The 21,724-nt window shown below is 51.1% G+C and overlaps 2 protein-coding genes across 8 annotated transcripts; both read right to left on the minus strand.

Moving 5' to 3' along the window:
* Nucleotides 1-952: 952 nt before the first annotated feature.
* SLC37A4 (solute carrier family 37 member 4) lies at nt 953-7,711 on the minus strand (the record flags this gene model as incomplete). 2 transcript variants are annotated; one of them, XM_080631665.1, is made up of 8 exons in its annotated part: nt 953-1,147; nt 1,434-1,572; nt 2,842-2,955; nt 3,827-3,912; nt 4,266-4,424; nt 5,477-5,720; nt 6,908-7,140; nt 7,222-7,711. In XM_080631665.1, the coding sequence occupies 8 exons, from the start codon at nt 7,709-7,711 to the stop codon at nt 981-983; spliced, it is 1,632 nt and encodes a 543-aa protein (XP_080487791.1). In that variant the 3' UTR covers nt 953-980. The 2 variants fall into 2 exon arrangements, with proteins under 2 accessions (XP_080487791.1, XP_080487792.1); XM_080631666.1 differs by lacking the exons at nt 3,827-3,912; nt 4,266-4,424.
* Nucleotides 7,712-7,726: 15 nt separating this feature from the next.
* On the minus strand, nt 7,727-21,141 carry HYOU1 (hypoxia up-regulated 1). 6 transcript variants are annotated; one of them, XR_013958201.1, is made up of 25 exons: nt 20,995-21,141; nt 20,769-20,862; nt 20,032-20,110; nt 19,616-19,770; nt 19,439-19,515; nt 18,795-18,976; nt 18,273-18,388; nt 17,318-17,501; nt 16,774-16,908; nt 15,840-15,922; nt 15,608-15,740; nt 15,087-15,274; nt 14,787-14,925; nt 14,615-14,675; nt 13,815-13,897; nt 13,208-13,396; nt 12,853-13,052; nt 12,606-12,693; nt 11,892-12,014; nt 11,413-11,546; nt 10,848-10,932; nt 10,128-10,380; nt 8,955-9,038; nt 8,265-8,453; nt 7,727-7,836 (listed from the first exon to the last, which is right to left on the minus strand). XR_013958201.1 is itself a non-coding variant. In XM_080631662.1 (24 exons), the coding sequence occupies exons 1-24, from the start codon at nt 21,065-21,067 to the stop codon at nt 7,826-7,828; spliced, it is 2,949 nt and encodes a 982-aa protein (XP_080487788.1). In that variant the 5' UTR covers nt 21,068-21,141; the 3' UTR covers nt 7,727-7,825. The 6 variants fall into 6 exon arrangements, 4 of the variants coding, with proteins under 4 accessions (XP_080487788.1, XP_080487787.1, XP_080487789.1 ...); XM_080631662.1 differs by lacking the exon at nt 8,265-8,453; XM_080631661.1 differs by having other exon boundaries at nt 7,727-8,453.
* Between the last annotated feature and the right edge of the window lie 583 nt (nt 21,142-21,724).

A 21,724-nucleotide genomic window follows, 5' to 3' on the forward strand; every position in this document is an offset into this window, starting at 1 on the left:
TAAAAAACCTGAGTATTCATTGCAAACAGTGCTGGGCCCAACTGCTGCGGGCTGCCAGTGGTGGCTCTGCTAAGGCTGACTCGGAAGTAGCCTGAGGCCATGCCCACAGCTGTGAGAAAGGCAGCTCTTGACCAAAACCACTCTAGACTATACTCTGTGTACTGACAAAACACAAGCCAACACTAAAAATAGGTGTTTTTCCAGAGACCTGGAAAAAACCCACAGCTGCTGTCACAATACCTGCTGCTGCATGTGTTTTCCAGGCTGACGGGCAGAGTGCTTGCTGCACACTGCCATGGCAGCAGCTGCCTCCCTTGCAAATCATTAACACTACACAGAAATTGCGACGGGCAGGATCAGTTCAATAGAAGGAGCTTCTCTAAACGCTCTCCCTTAAAGTGCCAAGGGTTTCCTGGAAACATGCCTGTTTCCAGGTGCTCCAAGAGCCCCTCCGCAGCACCACACCAGCGTTCCACCTCTCTGGAGCAAAACACCTCCATCTCTCCTAACAACTAATCCTGGGTCAAGCTAAAGCCACGCTGCTCTCAAAAGAGCCATGAGGCCCAGCTTTAATCATCACCATTCACTGCTGTTCCAGGGCTGAGAGCGAAGCAGAATCAGAAAGTTAATGGCAAAGAAAAGCAACAGGGACAAAACTCAACAGGACAGCACCTGAAGCCAGTCATTTCAGAGTCCTTTCAGCAGAAGAGCTCGGGCTGCAAAGCCTGCGTGCTTCCCCAGCAGTACTGTGAGGAGGTGCAACAAAATCACTGCCCGTGTAAACTACCTGAATTATCACATCTTGAGGGAAAAAGTGATCAGCAGCAAGAACCTTGTGCCCTCTGGCACCTGACAGTGAATGAGAAATTGAGATATTTTTATCTATGTTGCAGCAATAGGTAAACTCACTCCAGTTAAACAAAACTCCGAGCATCATTCCCATCAGTGAGAGAGGCTCCTTTTCACTGAGCAGCTTCTCCTCAGTCAGCCTTCCTGGGAATCCGGCCCATCTTGGTGCGGATGTTGCGCAGTAGGAAGAATGCCACTGTGCTGCCAGTGCAGGTGATTTCGGCTACCCAGAAGGCTGTGGCCCAGCTGTAGTGCTTGGCAATGGTACTGAAGGGTAGTCCAGCCAGAAACCCCCCAACTGCAAGGAGAAACAAACAGAAACCCAGCAATGCTTGTGCCTCAATTTGATCTGCTGATCCTTGGTTTTGCATATGTAAAGATTTCTCAGGCATGGTTTGGACTTAAAGCACAAGGCAAAAGCCCATCAGACACAGCAAGAAGCATCCCTGAGGCTCCCAGCTCTACCACCTCTGCTTCCTGAGAGGCTTCCCATGACCAGGAGCTTGGCACCCGGCAGTGGGCAATGCTCCAGCAAGAACACACGTGGGTTTTGTTTGGTTTTCAGGGAAATGAGCACTACTCACCATTGGCCATGAGAGCCACTATGGCATGGGAGGTGCCGCACAGGTTGGCAGGGGCACTTTCGTTGGCGATAACCCCAAACAGGGAGATGGGCCCGTACGAGGAGAACCCGAACACAGCTCCCAGAGTCAGGATCCACAGCTGCAAAAACACGTTAAGATCAGAAACAGGATCCGTGCACCCTCCCCTGTCAGTCAGCAGCTGCCAACCAACCGTGACACTATGCGCGGGATGGGGGAGTTTTGACATTTTTGGGCTGACACCGACTCCCTGGCCTGCTGACAGAAGAGCTCGCCTGTGACAGCCCCCATGTGGTGTTCTTGGCCACCGTGAACCCCCCTCTCTCCCACAGTTCTGCCCCTACCCCGTGCCCACACAACAGGAGCCGTTTTGCACGAGAACCAGATCATTGAGGAGAGATGGACAAAACTGCAGGGGAGGTGTGGATCAAGTCGCTTTAAAACGATCCCGGAGTCACCAGCTAAAAGCTTTTCTCATTTTAGATGCAAGCAACCGGTCAGAGCATCTTTATTTGCAAGAAGCCACCATCTGATAATCTCTCTGTTACTAAACAAACACAAACCAACCCAAAAAAACCCTGACAGCTTGAACTTCAGTGTTAGCTCACGTGTGAAACGACAGCAAAGGGTAACTTGCCCTCCTCAAGGTTACAGCATGCTTTCTGAACTACAAACACCATTTCAAGACGTGCAGAAGTACGTAAATGCCATCTTATTTTCCAGATGGGAAACAGAAACAAAGAGTTAGGAAAACACTTGCAGAAAAGCAAGCAGGAAGGCATGTGCAGGAGCAGGGTAATTCCTCCTGAGCCCACTCGCAGGACTCCTTCACTGGCTGCATTTTAACTGAGGAGCAAATGTCCTCAGAACTTCTGAAATAAGAATTTGCAAGTTTCATATCCAGACTTTTAAAAGTCAGTCAGTGTAGTCAAAAGACTACAAAACTTACAGTAATCTCAGTGCCCTGGTTTTAAGTTTTGTACTGCTAACCAATTTCCCAGGACAGGAAAAGGGGAGATCAGCAAAAGCAGAAACAGGCAGAAGGAGGAAAAATGCAAGGCAGAAACCTCATGTTCCTTGAGGCCTGTAAGGTCAGCTAGAGGTTGCAAGGCTACAGTCCAGAAGTGATTTTCCTGAAGAAGAAACAAAGGAAAGGAGAAAAGAGGTTTAATTTATCCAGCAATCACACAGGCAGAGGCAAGCCATGTCAATGCTACAGCAGGTAATGAAGGCCACCCACGCCAACCTTGGCAGAAGCTGCCCAGCCCAGGCCAAGGGAGGCTGCTTCGCTGTGCCGCAAGGCAAGGGTGAAGACAACAGGCTCCCTGCCACCAGTCTCCTGGTGGGGCCAACCTGACCAGGTATGGTCAGCGGCTCACACATGGATTACCTTGGGAGACTCGCTGGTGACCGTGACTCGGAAGAGGAACATGGACACGCACATCCCAGCCATCATGGAAAGCAGCAGCGCGTGCCGGGGGTTCCCGTAGCTCGACAGACCCACCTGCAGCAGAGGGAAGGAAACAGGAGTGGAAGCTGGAAGGACTCTTGCTTTATACTGGTGGTACCTAATGCCATCCACACTGTCTGGTCAGACATACGGAACGTGAGCCAAAGTGGACCTTTCAGTGAGGCTTCTTGGTTCAGTTCAGTTTGCCCGCAGTCCAACTGTGCTAAACAAGATGCTCTTAGTGATAAATGATACTTCTGTTATCAACTGCACCATACTTCAACCCTGAATTTGGCTTCAGGTCCCACCACTGGATTTTAATGCAGGTTCTTTTTCAGCCAGAAGACAGCTGCCAACAATCAGATCTCCTTCAACAGGGAAACATGGGGAGCACAGTAAAGCCAACAAATAAAACAGATCAAACATCCTAAACCCAAACATCTTCAAAAAGGGTGTTTGGCAGCTGTCCTCATGCACCCAGCAGAGCTGCTGCGGGCCTATCTTTCAGCTGTACCAGGCAGCAGCACCACCAGCCTGACTGAGCACCTTTCTGAAGCTGTTGAGATGGGTCCTGTCCCTCCCAACCCACCCCTGAGTGAAGGAAGAGAGATGGATTAGTCAAGAATGCTCTGATTTTCAAAAGCCCCACCTCAGAGCAGGGTAGTTTAGACACAGAACTGCTTCCAGAAGAGCAGCTTGGGAAGACAGAAGAAAGAAACAAAGCCCTGAGAGTGGCTGCTCTGTAGCATGAGGCAGCAGCTCCCTAAGTCTGCATTCTGGGTATCCTGAATCTCCAGAGCAACATGAACAAGGTAAGTGTTCTGCTCCACTGCTGGTGTGGGTATTAGAGAAGGGGGATATCTGCAGCAGTTCAAATCAATGCTGTGATAACTGCCCAGCACACCTGAGGGTCCAGGTTACTTACTCTTGCTACTGCTCTGTCAGAGAGATATCCAGCAGCAATGCTTCCCACCAGACCCCCGATCTCCAAGGCACTCATGTAGGAACTACCTAGAACGCAGGTGAAGCAAACGACAGGCCATCAGGTTTGGTCACGAAGCTGCTGCATGCTTTAGACTCAGCTCAACCCTGTCAGCTCCCAGCAAGCTCAGAGCAGCTCTGCTGGACAAGACTCTCCAGCTCATCCTTGTGCAGGGATGCCCATCTGCCAGTCCCATGAGGGCCCTGGCACTGAGGCTGTAACTTCAGCACTGACTTATGTCAATACCTACATGCACCTATGCAGACAGTTAGGATGTAGGTGAGCAAGTCCCTCAGACAGATTCCTGTGTCCTTTTCCTGCTCCCAGTCAAGCTCTGGGCAACAACAGCCACACAGCTTAATAATGCAGCTTCGCATCTTACCCACAAGCACAGATTGTCCCCTCTCCTGGATCAGAAAGAGCTGTCCCCAGTCGGTACAGCACGTTTTCACTCCAAAAACAACCAGGTAGCCTGTTGAGAGCACCCAGAGGTACGGCGAGAGCAGCAGCTCTGTCAAAGTGCTGTTGTCACTGGAGGAACCTGAGAGGAAGATCAGGAGGAGCATTACCCCTGCTTGAGCATTACCACAGCCTGAAGCACACCAGCTCAGCAGCACTACAGATCTGTGAGCAGGATTCATGCACAAGGACATCCCTACAGAGGAGGATATTCATAAAGGGAGATATTCATAGGGAATGAATGGCTTTACCTCCCCCTTGTTCTGGGTTTGCTGTGATTCCAGAATCTTTTCTGTCAATTTATTCCACATTCATTCAGGATTTCAAAAGAATAATCACAACACTCCTCCCAGCAACGTTCTGTGTTGGGGCTGCCAATAAACCCTCTGCAGAGGTTGCTAGGGAAATTGTCTGCTCCTCCAGACTTTGTGCTAATGTTTTCAGCAGTGCCTGTGACAGCCACTACACAGACCCAAGCCAAGATGCTGGCTTTCAGGTCTTCCCTTGATTTTTGCTTCAGTCTGCGAGGAGCACCTACAAACATAACCCATCCTCCCCAGAAAACGCTCTGGGGAAGCAATACTGCTTTCTTACACAGAGAGGTCAAGTCTGGGCATCGCAGGACAGTGAGGAACATAGGCTGAGTTTCCACTGGCCTCTCAAATCCTACAGCAAACTTGTGTTGCAATTCCCCTCTACCTGTTCTGCTTTCAGAAAAGCACCATACTCAGTGGTCTGAACAAACATTTACTAACTAGCTGTCCTAGGCTAGGACACAAAACCCTGAGCAGAGTCCACCACAAGCCAGGGGTCAAGAGAACTTACACAGGGTAAGGGGAGATTTGCCCGTCCTCTGCCAGCGTGGAGAGGCAGGTCAGGCTTAAGGAAGCATTCCCTGCTGTTGCACTGCTGTAGCCCAGACACAGTCCCCTTCCTGTAAGATTACACTTGAGCTTGGTTTAGGACTTCAGCATTCAGAATAAAGCTGCTGAAAACAAGGCCTTGCACGTGCCCGCCACATGGTGACTGCGGGAATTGGGATGGAGGGCTCAGGACACCGGCAGCAATGCGCCTCTGCTGGAATACACACAGAAGGCACCACGGGTGCCGCTTACAGTGAAGCCTCGTGCTCACCTTTCTTCCCTTTCTTGGCTGCTTGGTCAATGTTGGGCAGCCCCACATCCGACGGCTCGTTCTTAATGAGGACAAGGCAAGCAAAAGAGACAACCACGCAGATGAAGCCAGAGCAGGACAGAGTCACGCGCCAGTCGTAATTCTGGGACGCGAGAGCAGCGACAATGGGACCTAAGCCTCCGGCCAAGTTCATGCTTGTAGACAGGATTGACCACCATGTCCCGAACTGTGACGGCTCAAACCACTGTGCAACAAGAAGAAAAAGGGCATAAGATCTGAGGAAGAGAGCAACACTGCGCCTGAAATCCTGCAGTTGAGACCCACACTGCAGGTTTGGGGCACTGCAGGCGCCCACAGAACCACAGAATCAGGTAAAGGGAGCAGCCACTGACAGTCCTGCAGGAAACCCCACATGGCTCCAAGGCGTTGCCATTTACAGACCATGAAAGTGAGACGTGGTCCGGGAGAGGCAAACTGGAGAGCAGAGGGTTCTGCACACCCCCTTGCCAGGAACAGCGTCCTCCTGGAGAGGTCTGCTGGCACGACACTGCATATGGATACACGGGGAGTCACAGGGTAACTTTAGGACTCCCTGCTAAGAACCAGGCACGATTGGCTCTGCACTGCAATGTGCTCTCAGAGCCAGAACCGCTGGGGTGCCTGCTGTCAGCGGGAAAACATCTGAGAGCTCCATTCACACACGTCTTCAGCCAACACTCTGTTGTTTCTGTGATTTGGGCCCTTCCTTTGTGTCCTTTTCTGGCCGGTTCTTTTCTGGCCAGCTAGATGAGCCAGATGCCGTGCAGAAGAGCAGGGCAGTTGTCAATCCCTCCCCCCCATCCTGCAAGCACGTGCATTCCTGGATCTGACATCTTTTCAGAGAGGCACGTACAGAGCTGACCTCCCTGCCTTCTGCCCAAAGGCGCCAATCAATCCGATCCCAAACACACACATGAGCTGGAGGCTCAACTCCCGCTGTTCCTCCACACGTTACCCGCTTTTCTACCCGGACAGGCTGCGGTTTGCAATTCCCGAGCTCCCTGAGCGTGCGGATGGAATTCTGCTCATCGCCCTTTGCCCAGCAGCAAACTGCCACAACAGCAGAGAGACAGGCAGACCTCTGCCTTCAAGCTGGATTCCCATGGAGCACATCTCTTACAGTGCAGAAAGTCTGTCACCACAAGACATGATTTTTCAAACTGAACTAGAACCAAGGCACCTGCACGCACGGGCTGAGAAGCTTTTGGGACCTTTGCCACAATAAACAGATCCTCATACATGGGCAATTGCTGCGCAGGCACAAGGCTCCCAGAGACTTCCATCTCCTTGGCTGGAAGGAGGCGGGAACAGGCGCGAGTTGCTCTGGAGCTGGAGCTCACGTTCCTGCATAGAGCAGGAGCCGGGAGCAGCTTCCCCACCACCCGCGCTCACCTTCCGCAGGATCTTCCCGCAGGGTGGCCAGCCTAGCCCCTGGGCCAGCCCGTTGAGGAACCAGAGCCCCGCGAAGGCCGTGACGGTGGAACTCCAGGAGAAGACCACGTTGACCATACCCACCATCAGGAGCCCGGAGGAAAAGAGCCAGCGGGCGCTCGCCCGGTCCGAGAGGACGCCGCTGACGAACTTGCTGATGGCGTACGCCGCGGACTGGCTGCTGGTGATGAGACCTGCGGCGGGCCCGCCCGTGAGACCCCGTTACAGCGAGCAGCGGGGCGGAGGTAGGGGGGAGCGCGGGGACCGGCACTCACCCAGCTCGTCCTTCCCCAGCGGCACCTCGGCCATGACGGCGGGCATGACGAACGAGAAGGTTTTGCGGTTGAAGTAATAGAGCGTGTACCCGGCGAACATGGCCGCGAAGATCACGGCGCGGTGCTGTCTGTACCCGCCCGCCGCCATCCCGTCGCGCTGCTCCGCTGCCGGGCAACGGCGGCCGCAGCGACCTCGGGACCGGCAGCAACAGCGAGAGCAGCGACCTCCCGCCGCCCCGCCCGCCAACGCGCCGGACCGCGCTCCCATTGGCAGCCCAGACCCGCCCTGCGACCCGCTTCCGGCCCGGCCTCCCCGCGCCTCCCATTTGCCGCGGATCACCTCAATCAGCCCCGGTCCGTCCTTCCCGCCGCTGCCATTGGCCGCCTCGCTCCGTTCTGTGCCCGGTGAGGCAGACGAGGCACCCCGAAACATGCCCGTGTTGCTCCTGAGCCGCCGCCGCGCTCCGCATCCCGCACCCCCCTCGTCCATTCACGACCAGCGCTGCCCCTTCCGAACTCTTTATTTTACAATCAACTCGAAACACAAGCGTTTTGTCAGCTCCCGGGTTTCAGACTCCGCTACAGCGCATGGATAGAGATGACTTTAACAACAACCTGTGGAAAGCACATATCCGTATCGTGCAGCATCAAGGGTCCGCCCCCCCGCGAATGCTGCACCTTCCAACAAGTCCAAATGAGAAAACACCCCCAGCACTGAAATCACACAGTCTCTTTTAAGATAGGGCCTCACACGCAGAGACAACACCATCTCAGCTACAAATGCTCCCACATCGATCCCATTTATCTTTGCTAGAAGGGATGTGGCACAGAGTTTGTGGTCCAAGTTACTCCCTAAACTCAAGATGTTCCTTTCTGGCTTTCTCTCCACAGCAAAGTCACTTTGGTGACTTCTGCATGGAAACAGACAATTCTTGGTGGGCAAAGTGCCACCTTTAAACACGTAAGAAAATGAAAACAAACAAAAACCCCCAATTTACTAAGTTAGTAGCGGCAAAATCCCCAGAAAGAAAATAAAAATGTACATCTCTATCCCACTGTGCTGTCAGACTGGTTGTTGTGTTCATTTACACCATGACTTGCCAGGTCCGTGATAAAAACAAGAAAGTAGCCATGAAATAAATAGCTGTTGACACTAGTGGGATCTCAGGGGTGTTATAACTCATCATTTTTCCTTCTCTCTCCTCCACCTTCTCTCTTCTCTTCTTTGGACCCTGTGTAATGAAGTAAACTCAGTCACACACCACAAGTGTTTACAGCGTACAAAGCAGGCCCTGGCGTTCACCAGGTACACATCGAGCTCTCACTCTGTGGTACAGAGGTCAGGGGGAAGCTTTGGGGACTGACACTCAGCTCCAAAGCGCTGAAGCCATTCCTGCCCTCCTGCTGAGAACACTGCTGGCAGAACAAACATGCGCCTGCACATCAGCTCCTCAGCAAAGGCAGGCAGGCAGCTGCAGGGCTGGCTATGAACTGCAGCCACACAGGCTACTGGGGGAGGAGGCAGCAGCAGGCCAGAACTTCACACTGAACCGTGAAGAGAACAGTAATGAACCCAAATTCACATCTTCCTCCTTGCACAATTAATAACCAATCTGCAACTGGGGCTTCTACCACCCTACTGCCTCCTACAGCCAAAACCAGGGGAAGAAGCATGCGGACAGCTTGCACTTGTAGCTACCGAGTTTCAGGCCATTAGTCAAACATTTACCCACCGGAGTCTGATCCAGGCTCACTGTCTATTGCTACTTGCTCCGCTGCAGGAGGTTCCACAGCTGGACCAATATCTTCAGGTTTGTCTACATTGAAAGCAGAAAGAAACAAAAGTGAAGGGAGAATACAGAGCAGGCTACTTGCAGGCAGATGAGGCCACCAGTGGCAAGGCTTACAAACAAGCTGTGGCTCCTCAGCGAGACTGCAATAATCCATTCTCACAGTGGGTCTCTCTGTGACACTCAGAAGTTGTCATCAAACTGCTCCTCGTTTCTCACTCTCTGTCTGCCAGGCCTCACATCCCTGGAAGCCCTGGAGATTCACTGGTTACACAATGAAGGCCAGTCCCCTTTGGGGTCTCGTACTCAGGCCAGAGGAGCCAGCAGGGAACTCTGCTGCCAAACAGCTGTCAGATGTAAAAGGACCAGTGTGCCCAGAACCCAGGGTTCTGACACAGTTCGGGAAGTCTTCCTGTCCCAAGAGACTTTTTTCTTGTCTAGGGTCCATCTGAGCCAGAAACCTTCCTCACTCTATTCTTTGACATAGGACAGGACATGAATACTTGGCTCTGGACACCCAGAACACAACTGATGGCTTATCCTTCTTCTAAGGCAGCCAGCCAGTGAGACAGATACTGATTAACCCCCCCCAGGAAGTTTATAAATACTTTCTGTTCCTTCACAGAAAAGCACCCATGCCAGTGGTGAGGGGAAAAGGACATTGCCACAGCTAGATTTCCCCAGCTATCTCTGAAAATTAAGAGGATCATTTATTCCTACAGTTATCTACTGTCTTCATTTATTTAGCTCCGTTTCACTGGAGATATGAGTGTGTTACACTTGAGGGAGTCACCCAGAAGGGACTGATTGTTGCTCGGGCAGGTGGTGAGCAATTGTGCTGTGCATCACTTGTATTTTCTGAGCTGTCATTGCTTCTCTTATTGTTTCCTATTCTCATCATTGTTGGCATTATTTTTATTATCACTATATTTTACTTTATTTTGATTATTAAACTGTTATTATCTCAACCTGTGGGGTTTAGTTGCTTTTGATTCTCCTCCCAATCCTGCCCTGGATGGGGAAGGGGGGAGTGAGCGAACAGCTGCGTGCTGCTGAGTTACCAGCTGGGTCTAAACCACAACAGAGGTATATACACGTCCCCCACCCACTCCTTACCTTCTTGTTTCCCCTCCGTGGGAGGGATAGTGCTCTCGGGCTCAGAGGCTGCTGTAGCATTCTTGCCTGAATCAGTTTTTGTCGTGTTCTTCTCCTTTCTGGGCTTGGGTTTTGCAAACTTGGCCTTATTCAGAAGATACTGCACTTCCCTGTCCAGGGCTGTGATCTTGAGCTCTATATCTTTGGACAGCAGGACAGGTTTCTCAGTGGGAGAGAGCTTGTTCTGTTCAGCCAGTGTCTCGTTTTTCCAGATCTGTAGAAATGACAGGAAAAAGTGCTTTTAAATCCTTTGGGTTCCAGGAACCCCTATATATCACAGTATCCCAAAGTCATCACTCCTGGACCTTCTAATTTACTCAGGGTAACACTGCTCCCTGCTACACTTCCACCAGCTTCTTAGTTACCCAGACATGGGACAAAACCGAGACACAAACCCCTCAAAACCCAGCGACTGCTTTTAAAGCCTGTAACTGGGTACAGTGGTAACCACCACTGCTGGAGACAACCCTCGACATGCAACTCAAAACCCATTATCCCCCTAAAGCAGTCTGGGGTCAAGCTGGGTGTTAGAAAATGCTAGAATGCACAAAAGCTTTGCTGGTGGCACAGAAACAGAATGTGCACACGCTATCCCATGGCCTTCAGTGGAAGGACAGGACAGGAAACAGAACCCAAACTGCCTCCTCCACTGTCCACAGGAATTGTTTGATCCTTCATTACCGTTGTTTCATTGATGGCTTTTTCCAGTGTACTCAGTTCCACCTCTGTGAATATCTGGTCAGACTCTGGGATCATTCGGGCTCCCCTTAAAGATAAGAAGTTTATTTTTGTAAAACCGAACAGACTGTACCTGGGCAACTCAAGTGTTTACAGCTCCGGCAAGTACAGTAAGAGCAACACCACTGCACACAGCAAGCAATTAGTCCATTTTACATTTATGTCTCTTGCATCTGCAGGAAACACAGTCCTAACTGATCTCTGGATGCTAAGAATGGAATACAGAGCCAGCAAATGCAGCTGTCATGAGATCAGAAAAACAGGGAAAGGCTAAGGCCGTAAGACCAAGAGGGAAAAATCTGCTTGAAAACAGCGCGTAAAGTGGAGACTTCCCATACCCCTATTTTAAAAAGAGCTTGCATGTTTCGTTAACAGGTTCTGCACAACTCAGCACTAGCAAGGAAGATTTTGGTCGCCTTTTTCATACCGTGCTCAATATTGCCGCATTCTGTTGGCATCTCTTACATTACCAGCTGCACAACTCTCCTTCCCAGCAGCTTGCTCTTACTTGAGAAAGATGGCTGAGTGGTTGAGCAGACCTTCCAGGGCAGCCAGGCGTTCCGGCCACTTCCGTCGTTCCTCGACACGGAAGAAGAGGTTCCTACAAAGCTTCTTCAGCTCTGAAAGCTTGTCTTTCAGCTCCTGCAAATATGGGAGAGGGGAAAGGAGACAATCAGTTTGTCTAACACTGTAAATCTCAGAAGTTAAAACGGTTTTCTCATTCTCTCAAATACACTATTTCACTACAGTAAAAAGAGCCATGTGACTAAGCTGTATGCAGAATCAACAGGTTACTGCTGAAGTTGTTCCAGATGCACATATGGCTGCAAGAATTTTGTATTTTTTTCTATGGATAATGCACAGGGGAAACAAGAGTTTGCAAAAAACAGATTACAAAGGATCGAGGTGAATCGATCCTCAATCAGCCTGTGTGGTCATTTCCTTGTCAGGGACAGCACCTGGCATCCTGAATACACACAGCAGTACCTTAGTTGTAGCTGCATAACCCTCCTCCTCCATCCAACTGGAAGCCTCACTAAGCTTTTTGGAAATCTCTTCTCTCTGCTCCTCTGTTGAGACAAACTGATATTCCTCTTGGTAAAGCTTGTCCTGCAAAGAACAAAGCAAGCACTCCCGTCAAATACCACTGAGCGTGGAAGCATAAAACCACCCAGTCAACCCCTTTGTGACCATTCCAGAACATGGACTCCTGCAGTGCTGCCTGCACTGGCCAGGAGATCCTCACTTAACCCTCCCAAATCCAAGCTCCTGCTCCCAGCATTACCAGGAGCACGGTGGTAACACAGGAGGTGTATAGACACATGCACACCAGGCATGCGATGGTAAAACTGCAAAAACTGTAATTTCACATGCACTTCACATTAGTTGCCTGTTCTGCACAGCAGCTCCTGAGAAGCTGTAGCTTCTTTATAGTCTAAAATGCACAGATAAGGACACAGAAGAGATACTGTGAACCTAAAACTTAACGTGTTACACACGCTTGGGGAAAGTCTTCCTTTTATATCAAGTCCACATGGGCCTGGCAGGCCTAGAGGAAAAATGACTGAAAAATGAAAGCTGGGCTCTTCAAATCGGCTTCGCCCAGCTCAGACAACTCCTCTGCCTTCAGATCAGCCAAGCTGCACAAGACACTTCCACTTGCTCTCCAGGCAATCTCATTTCTTTATATCCCTCTCTTACCTGGGTCTCAAAGATGAATGACTCCAAGCTGTTGGCTGACTTCTCTCTTTCCTGTTTCTCTAGATCTCTGACCGTCAAGTCTTGGAGTCTAGCACAGAAAGAGAACAGAAATCAAAGGCAGTAACTGAGCAGCACATCATATGCATCAGCTTTTGATGACAGCAGTGATACGTGAGCCACCACCATTCCAAGGCAATTCACTTCCCTTATCTGGAGCTTTAGCCCAGCAGAGCCATTTCAAACATACTTTTTCATCGAGCTCTTCAGTTCGTCCTCCAGCAGGTCAGGCACGTCGTTCACATCCAGCTCCATGGTGATCTCATGCACAAACTTCTGCTTCTTGGATGCTTTGATCTTCTTCTCTTCCTCTGTTTTGGTAACTGTGCTGTCACTAGAACTTTTGGATGGTTCTTCCTCTTTTGCAGTTTCTCTATTTTCTTTGGGATCCTGTAACAGGAAAAGTACATTCTCAGGCAAGGGAACAGATCTGCAGGTTCTCCAACATTTTCCAGGGCAGGGCAGAAACAGGGAGCATTCTCCCAAGAAAATTCCACTTCTCAGTCACTGAAATAACTGTCCTGTTCCTTCAATGTGATGCTGACCTGAGACTCCAACTTCTCGCCTTCTTCCTTCTGCTGGGACTTTTCTCTGGGAGAGGCAGTTTCTGCCTGGCCTGAAGACTGCTGCTTCTCTTCTCCCTGCTCTTCACTGGCACCTTCCACACTGTTTTTTGGGTCTTGTTTCTCCCCCTGCTCTTCTTTCCCCGTTTCTGCTAGGCTCTCTTCTTCTTCCTGGTCACCACAGGCAAGCAAAGGGGAAACCAAACCAGGTTTTTTGATGCACATGTTTGTTTCACAGATGACAGAACTCTGCAAAAACTGTATGTAAAGCAAGGAGCCTGCTAGACACTTGCACAGACAACACATGGGCTGAAGCTTATCCAGAGAGCACCAGGACAATCTAGAAACAAAAGACTTCCCCAGAAATGAGTCCTGGAACATCAGTCCACCCCAGCTGGACTTCCCAGCAAAAGATAACAACCTTCTTTAAATGCACATTAGGTGAACCTCAAGAGGAATACAGCACTTTCCAAAAACATTTAAACTCCTGCTGTGCTGTCAGACACCTTTAGCTCTGCTTACATCAATCACTGCCTCTTCAGCAGCTAGAGCATGACCCACGAGCTCCCTCCCGCATGCTGGGACCCACCTGAACTGGGTCTGTCAGGTTCTCGCCGGTCTCTGCCACTGGGCCACCACCCCCGAACAGGCTTGAGATGGTGTTTCCAAGTTCTGCCAACAGGAGACAAGAAAATCCAGAATATTACGTTCCCAAAGGATGAAGGCAGTCACTGTCAGCCCTCAGTTCTTCCCCTCACAGCCCTAACAATCATCAAGGAGCTCCCTTGGTGGTGTAAGTTAGCTCCCTACACTCTGGAAACTCATCCTTCCCTGGCCTCACTTTGGGGTTTTGTGTGTGTAAAGCGGGGTCTCTATCACTGCTGTAATATGACCCAAAATTTGCAACTTCAACTAAAACGCTTCAAGCTCCAACCTGTGGCTGCAGAAGCCATCCCTGCACCTCTCGTTCACCTCAAACACACAGATACAGGGAAAATTTGTGCTCTAAAACCTGAGCAACACAAAGCACAGATCAGGGCTTCACAGTCCAGGCAAGATGGGAGAATGCTGTGGGGCTGCGGATGCAGGATTTCCCTTCAGGACAGACCTCCTGAAATCAGCAGCTGTGGCTGAACAAAGAGGAAGCAACTCCTGTTTGCAATGCATGGCATGGCCACCTTTGGAGCGTATGACATTTCAGAGCTCCTGGCAGCACCCAGCAGCCACTCAGAAAGTGATTTAAAGCATTTTTGAGCTGTTTGCACAATCAGAGGCTGTGGCTGCTTCACTTCCACACCGCAAGACAAAGGAAACAGCGTGCCTGCAGTTACCTCAGCCACTCCAGGTAAACCACAACAGTGAATATGAATACCAAAGCTCAGCACTTACTTGTCAGTGTCGACTCCTCCTCCAGCTTGTCTTCCACCAAGGTCTCAAACACAGATTCCACCTTGGAAAGAGGAGCACAGAACTAGTTTTAAGCAGGTACCAGCAACACCAGAGAGAGGGATAGAACTGGAAAATACACAGGCTGACGAACATCACAACAGGTGGTGCTCACCCGGTCAAGACTTAGAACTCCACTCTCATCCATGTTGAAGTGAGCTTTGATGCCTTTGGATTCATAATCCGAGTGTTTCTTGAAACTGTCTCCAACTCCCTTTAGCCTCACGGTAGTGAGATTGAGAGCACCAAAAACCCTGGCAACACAGAGACAAAAAGCAGAGAGAAAACTCAGGATAACAATGTTGCAGAACAGCTACACACCTCCCACAGTCACGTCTGCAGCGACGGACAATGCACAGAGCAAGTGCCCACGGTTTGGTTTGTTAAAGCACAGAATGATCTGGGCTAAACTCACTGCATGTCATCGTGGTTCAGAAAAGACAGATCTCCATAGTTGACATAGAACTCAAAGTCGTCTGTGTAGCGGTTGAAAGTGATAACTTTGCGCTGCGGGTAGGGCGCCATGCGCTGGAACAAAATCCTCTTGTTGTACTTTAAACTCCTGGATTTATCATCCTCCTCAACTTCACGAGTAAACTCCACCTGCATCACCAACAGAAAATGCATCTCAGCAACTCCAGACTTCCTCTGCGGCATCTCACATCAGAGGTTTCTGTAGTGTTTGGCTCTCTGTCACACACATAAGTCAGGGGACAGCAAGTGTTTCTCAGCAGCTGATGTTCCTATGCACCCAGCATCTTGGATATAGCACTTGTACAACACAGAAGATTTTCTTCTGCTTGCTTTACTAAGATTGGCACAAAGATCTCCACAGCTTCCTTACTAGAAGGAAACTGCAAGGTTGCCTGGAACATTTCTCCCAGCATAGCCCCATTTACCCAGACCCTGCACACAAGAAAGCAAGCCAAGGGTTACCTGGATAGGAAACACAGCAGCATCTCGAACAACAAAAGGCTTCACCTTAAAGGCTTTGCTCAGAGCAGCTGCCTGGTAGACTGCACCCATAGCAGCAGCCTCATCTGCATTGATATTCTTGCCCAGTTCTTCTCTAGGGAGCAAAAAGCAACAGGCGTCAATTTTGCAGCCACTGCTGCCAACAGCAAGCTGTCCATAGGAGAGAGACTAGAAGGGGGCCTCACATACTCACTTGCCCACAGCTTTCAGCAAAACTTCCTGCACTTTGGGGACTCGTGTGGCACCGCCAACTAGAATCACCTGGTCAATTCCATCCTAGGGATTGGAAACAGTCACCTTGTCTTGAGAAAGCAATTTTGGACAGCTAAGTTCAAGGCTTCCTTACGCTCCTTCCCTGATCACCACACACTGATGCAGTGCTCTGAGAACACCCACACTACATCCTGCAGTCCCAGTGCAGGTCAAGGCCTGATAGATCTCAGACAGGCTGACAAGAGCCACACCAACAGGAGGAACGTGGAGTCAGGCCTCTCAAACAGGGACAATGTGACCACTGCTTCAAGTCACTTGCTTCAAAATTACACAGACCAGAGTTTAAAACCAGAGGAGGCAGTGACTCAGAAAGCAAGCGGGACCAGAACAGACAAAACCCAGACTTTAAGAGGTGACTCAGTGTCCTGCATTGCACACCAGAGCCAAAAGATGCTCAAGAGTGCCCTGGCACCCTGCAAGTGAGCATTTAACAATGCAGTAAGTCTCTCCAAAGGACTGCATCACGTTTGGCCCAACTGCAGTCTGCAGTGGGGTTTCTAAAAGAAGCACTCAAAGGGGAAGCCTGAACAGCAGTAGCTCCGTGTCCAGGCTCTTGGAGTTGAAGCTTCATGAGCGAGACCGGAATAGCTCAAGAGTAAAGTTTTTCAACTGAAAGAACCCCCTTCTCCGAGCTCTTCATTTCTGGTGGGTAGCACAGGGAGCAGTGACAGACTCCTGCTTAACACTGCAGCAAGTAAATTCTCTGCAGCACCAACACCACTCTACGGCCAACAGCAAGTATTTGTACCTGCCCAGCAGCACTGACAACACGTTCACTGATGCCTCGATCAGGGTGCAGCAGCAGCTCCCCACATATTAACTACAGGCTTGTTAATGCATTCCCTTAAACTTACCAGGCTCATCTCTGCGCTGCTCAGAGCCTGCTGCACAGGTCCTGGGACTCGCTGGAACAAGTCGGAGCACAAATCCTCAAATTCTTGCCTTGAGACCTTGGCCTTGAAGTCGATGTCATCCAGGAGTCCCTCGATCTGCCCAGAAAAAAACAAGCCAGAACAAAATTACTGGTGGCACATTCTCTTTGCCTGACTTGCCCAGGGTGCAAAAAGTTCCAGCTTCCTAAACACACCAAGGACCTGAACCCTGCCATTGCTCAGGTGACAAGAGGAACGTAGATGTAACAGATGGCTTCCAAAGTGAGTTTATTAACAAACTCCACGTGAATAACTCTCCTCCAGTTCACTCATTCACTCAAGTCACCAGTGCTACCAAGTGGGGAAAGGTTGAGGGGCCACCAGTGCTGCCCCCACCCCCCGCCCAGAACACCAGGAGCGATGCTCTTCAGCACACCAGCGCTGCAGAGGGACAGCGTTCCCACAGCTCCGTCCCTGCCCCAGCCACCTCTCAGTGCTACAAAAGGAGAAAGGCAGAAGGCCAGACCTGTGCCATGTGGTCAGCATTGGCGCTCAGGACGGTTTTCAGGCGGTTGGCCTCCTTCAGCAGTTTGGCCATGGCCCGCGGGTTCTTTTGGACATCTTTTGAAGGGTGCTGATCATTAAAGAGTTTTGCCAAATAGTCCCGCAGGCGAAGCTCCATCTCTAAACCTCCAAGAGTACGGTCAAATCTGAGCAAAAGAATGAGCAGAGATGTAAAGATGTAACAACCTAAACAGGGTTGAAATACAAACTTATTTCACAGATATGCAGAGCAGCAAGTGGTCAAAAGTAGCCGCATTATTATCGGCTGTGATGGACTGTGAAAGAATAAAGGTTGTTCCAGAAATAACACATCACAATGAAACAAAGAAAAGAAAGATTCACCACCACAACAGCCGCTGAGCAGGAAACGTCAGTACGTTTACGGTAAACGTCTTATTGCCAAGCATGTCAAACAGCTGAGAAGCTAATAGATAACTGCCTCAGGTCCCAGGTATTTTCTTAGCAAGAGCAGTGTAAGCGCTTTGGAGTTAAAATTGCTGGGCTGGCTATTTGCAGCACCTCGCTCCATGTCTGGCATCGTGTGAGTGCACTGCAGTTCCATTCTCCTCTAGAAGGACATTCCACTTCTCCAAACTGATACACTCTACTTCTAGAAGATTATATGACATGGAATTAAGCATCAATGGCTTGAGGCTGTCAAAAAGCAAGCCTGAAGCAAACTAAGTACACTGGTTCCCTCCTGGGCCCTTGGAAGTTCTCAGTTATCTTCCGCATAAGACAGTGATACCAGAATTATAACCAACTGGAGCCTTCTTGCTCCAAACACTTCCCACTCTGCCACCCAAATTACTGTGCTGAAGCCTCACTGCCAAATCCTACATTTAGAAGAGACCATGAAAAAAGTGGTTTCTTTCCTGAGACCTGTGGGTTTTGTGCAACTCATGTTGAATTCTTACCCAATGCCCTGGATCTGCAATTGAGGCTGGGTTCCCGAGTCCTTAGTTTTCACTGTCTGATAGGTAACAATAGTACAAACGGTGCTTCCTGCTCCCATGTCGTAAAACATGATATTCTGAAAAGAGAAGCTGGGACGGTGAAGCAGAAACACCTGGATATCCCCCATGAATAAGGAAAGAACCCACGGCTTTCCAAGCTTGATATAGGCCAAGACTATCTGCTCCCTGGACTGGCTTTATACCCTTACGACAGGACTCGTACTTTGATCAAACGCAGGAGATGTTCAGGGTCATACTTGACACAAGCGGACAAGAAAGCTTTAATCATTCTGCAGATCAAAACTCAAAGCTTTGCTCTCTAAAAGTTTCTTCTTTGCCTTGTCGATGAGCACGTGAAAACAGGAGACTGGCTGACTAGCAGAGTCCGCTTTAGCTCAAGGGCTTTTGATTTTATCTGCTGCACTTCCTCCCCCACATGCAGGCACTTGCTCAGGACTCTCTGTATCTCCCAACTGTACCTACCTGGGCGGTGGCATTGATGTCTTTCCTCCTAAAAACTCCATAGTTCAGCGCTACGGCTGTGTTGTCATTGATCAGCTGCAGCACCTTCAGGTCAGCCATGCGAGCAGCATGCAGAACCGCTCTCCTCTCTGCCTGGTTGAAATAGGCAGGAACCGTGATCACTGCATCCTTGATGGGCTGCTCTGAAAGAGTCACAGGGAACACATTTTTCCACCAGCGTAGCAATGTGGCAAAGACTCATTATAATGGGGTGCTGGTAGCAAAGCCAGAGAGTCCAAGGTAAAGACTTGTACAGAATCAATCCTGCAGCAGCAACCAGGATCATTAGGGGCAAAACTCTGTGTCCAGGCAGACTTCATGTCTTCACAGAGCTACATTTCTGCTGATCCCTCTTTCATGTTAGGATACTCTTCAATGCAAAGCTGGGTGGGATCTGGGGTGCCCGTCCCCAAGAATAGGACTAAGACCCCAAACTTGTATATTATAAACAAATCATGACTCCATAGCTGCTAAGGTCCATAGCTGAAGAGACCCAACATTCTGTCTACAAAACCCGTGGGTTTTCAAACAACTTCAGTCCCTGCTCATATCCTATATGATACAACACACACAGATACTGTGAGAAATAACTGAAGCCTTCCGACCTGCAAATTCCTCAGCCAGACCCCGTGAATAGTTCAGGACCATCCCCAGCATCTCCTCCGGAGAATATTGTATTGTCCTATGAGAAACAAACAGGAAAGAGAATTATAGCAACAACAGAGCCAGCTCTAGCAGCCTGATAGCTAAAGTCCACAAGGAACCCTGAAGCAGACACTTACTGGGACAACTTGAAGATAACAGTCTGCCTTTTCTCATCCTTCACCAGTTCGTGCTCTGGGAAGCGGGACTGGTACAGCGTCACATGGGGGTTATCCATACGCTTACCCAGCAGATCCTGGAAGTATCTGAATGCTACCCTCGGGGTCCTTATGGACTGTGGAAAGAGAAAGCACATCACCCACCTGCACTGCTGTGGCTTTGCTGCTGTCAGACAAACCTCTCCCAAGTTATGTGGTGAACAGCCCTTGCTACAGGAGCTGAGAGCACATGACCAGTACACAACAAGCCAATTACACGCCAAGGAGGTAGGAAGAAATAAAACTTCCTAGGTCACCTATCACAAAGGACCCAGCAGTGGGAGCTCATATTCTGCGTATGGGAACTGCAGCTGGCACAATGAGCAACAAGAACTCACCATTCCCAGTGCGCTGTCACCAAAGAGACGTTCGTTCTCCTTCAAAGCAACAGCCACAGGCGTTTTCCTTCGTGATTCTCTGTGTGGGAATAAACCAGTTGAAACAGGTGAATGTTCCATACACGGTCCCTAGTGAGGAAGGGCACTGTTTCCATTTCAGAAGATGCTCAGATACCACCTATGGTGAAGGCAGCCTCCATTTACCTGAAGGGCTGCAATAGCAGCACCTCCCTTCAGAGCTTCCACACCTCCTGGTGTCCCTCATGACATGGGCAAACCACGTGCTTTACCAAAACACAGACAGACAAGTTTCCAGTTCACAGTGGAAGGCATGGGGGACACATTGTTATTCTTCCCATAACACATGAGAACTCAGTAAGAGGTGACTCCCTTCCACTCCGATTCGTGTATTAGCACACCAAAGTGAGTGCCTCAGCACTCTCACAGGGAAGAACTTCTGCTTAAGAACTCATCTCAGTCTCCCCTCTGGCAGGTTAAAGCCATTCCCCTTGTCCTGTCCCTCCATCCCTTGTCCAAAGCCCCTCTCCAGGTTTCCTGGAGCCCTTTAGGCACTGGAGCTGCTCTAAGGTCTCCTCTTAAGAAGCCTTCTCTTCTCCAGGCTGAGCCAGCCCAGCTCTCTCAGCCTGGCTCCAGAGCAGAGCTGCTCCAGCCCCCGCAGCAGCTCCGCCGCACTCCCGACACCGGCACCGCGACACGATGGAGGCGCAGCCTCTCACTTGTTCAGGACGATCTCCATGGGCACCCCGGGCTTCACGATGGCGATCTTCATCGACTCACTGCCCACATCCACCGACATCACGGCCACGGCCTCTGCCGACAAACCCACCCCACTGTGAGCCCGCTGCCGAAGCGCAACCCCCGGTTCAACCGGCTCCCGGGCTCCGAGGGGCCGCGCCGACCGCGCCCCCCCATCACGCCTCTCCCTCGCGGCACCGCACGCACCTGCGCCGGGCAGGCGGCAGGAGAGGAGCAGCCAGGCCAGCGCCCAGCCGAGCCCCCGCACCGCCGCCGCCATGCTGCTGCTGCTCCAGCTGCCGCTGCTCGGCTCGGCTCGGCCCGGCCCGGCCCGCGGCCCCGGCGCTTCGCGCAACCCCCGGCCCGGACGCGGCGCGACCTCATTGGCGCGGCCGCCGGCGCCAGGGCCCCGGGCGCACCCGATTGGGCCACGTCAGGGGAAGCCGGAAACGGGAGCGAAATGAGCTTCGGCCCCATTGGCCTGAGCGCGGCGGGGCGGGGCAACGTGCGGCGGGCTGAGGGGCATGCGTGGTGACGTCAGGAGCACCCGTGCGCACAACAGCGTGCCGCTACCGCCCCCTGGCGGCTGAGAGGCCCGTTCCTCGGGCCCCGCCCCCGGCGCCTGCCCGGGTCCTAGCGCTCGCCCGCCCGCCCCTTCTCACGGCCTCTAGGTCGGCCGCACCGCCCCGGGCCCGATCCGGTGCCGCAGCCCCGTGTCCCTGCATCCCGAGGCAAAGCTGCCAGGCCCGAAGAGCAAGGCACAGCTTCGCCAAACGCTTTATGGCGTTCCGGGCAGCCCACCCCACACTCACTGTGCAACCTCGGCACAACACAGGATCACAAAAGAGTTACAAGGTCTGGTTCATTCCTCTGGCATCGTGGCAGCATCCTCCCAAACCCAGCACCTCCCTGCAGCACAAAGCTCCGGGTACAGGCA

This window comes from Psittacula echo, assembly GCF_963264785.1.
Source record: "Psittacula echo genome assembly, chromosome: 18".
Taxonomy (NCBI): domain Eukaryota; kingdom Metazoa; phylum Chordata; class Aves; order Psittaciformes; family Psittacidae; genus Psittacula; species Psittacula echo.

Coding starts and splice junctions, on each gene's coding strand:
- HYOU1 (XM_080631661.1), bottom strand. CDS start 21,067: ATGGCGGCGGCGGTGCGGGGGCTCGGCTGGGCGCTGGCCTGGCTGCTC. Junction 17,502..18,272: donor TTGCAGATCCAGGGCATTGG/GTAAGAATTCAA, acceptor TCTTTTGCTCAG/ATTTGACCGTACTCTTGGAG. Junction 15,275..15,607: donor CTGCTGTGTTTCCTATCCAG/GTAACCCTTGGC, acceptor TTGGTGATGCAG/GTGGAGTTTACTCGTGAAGT.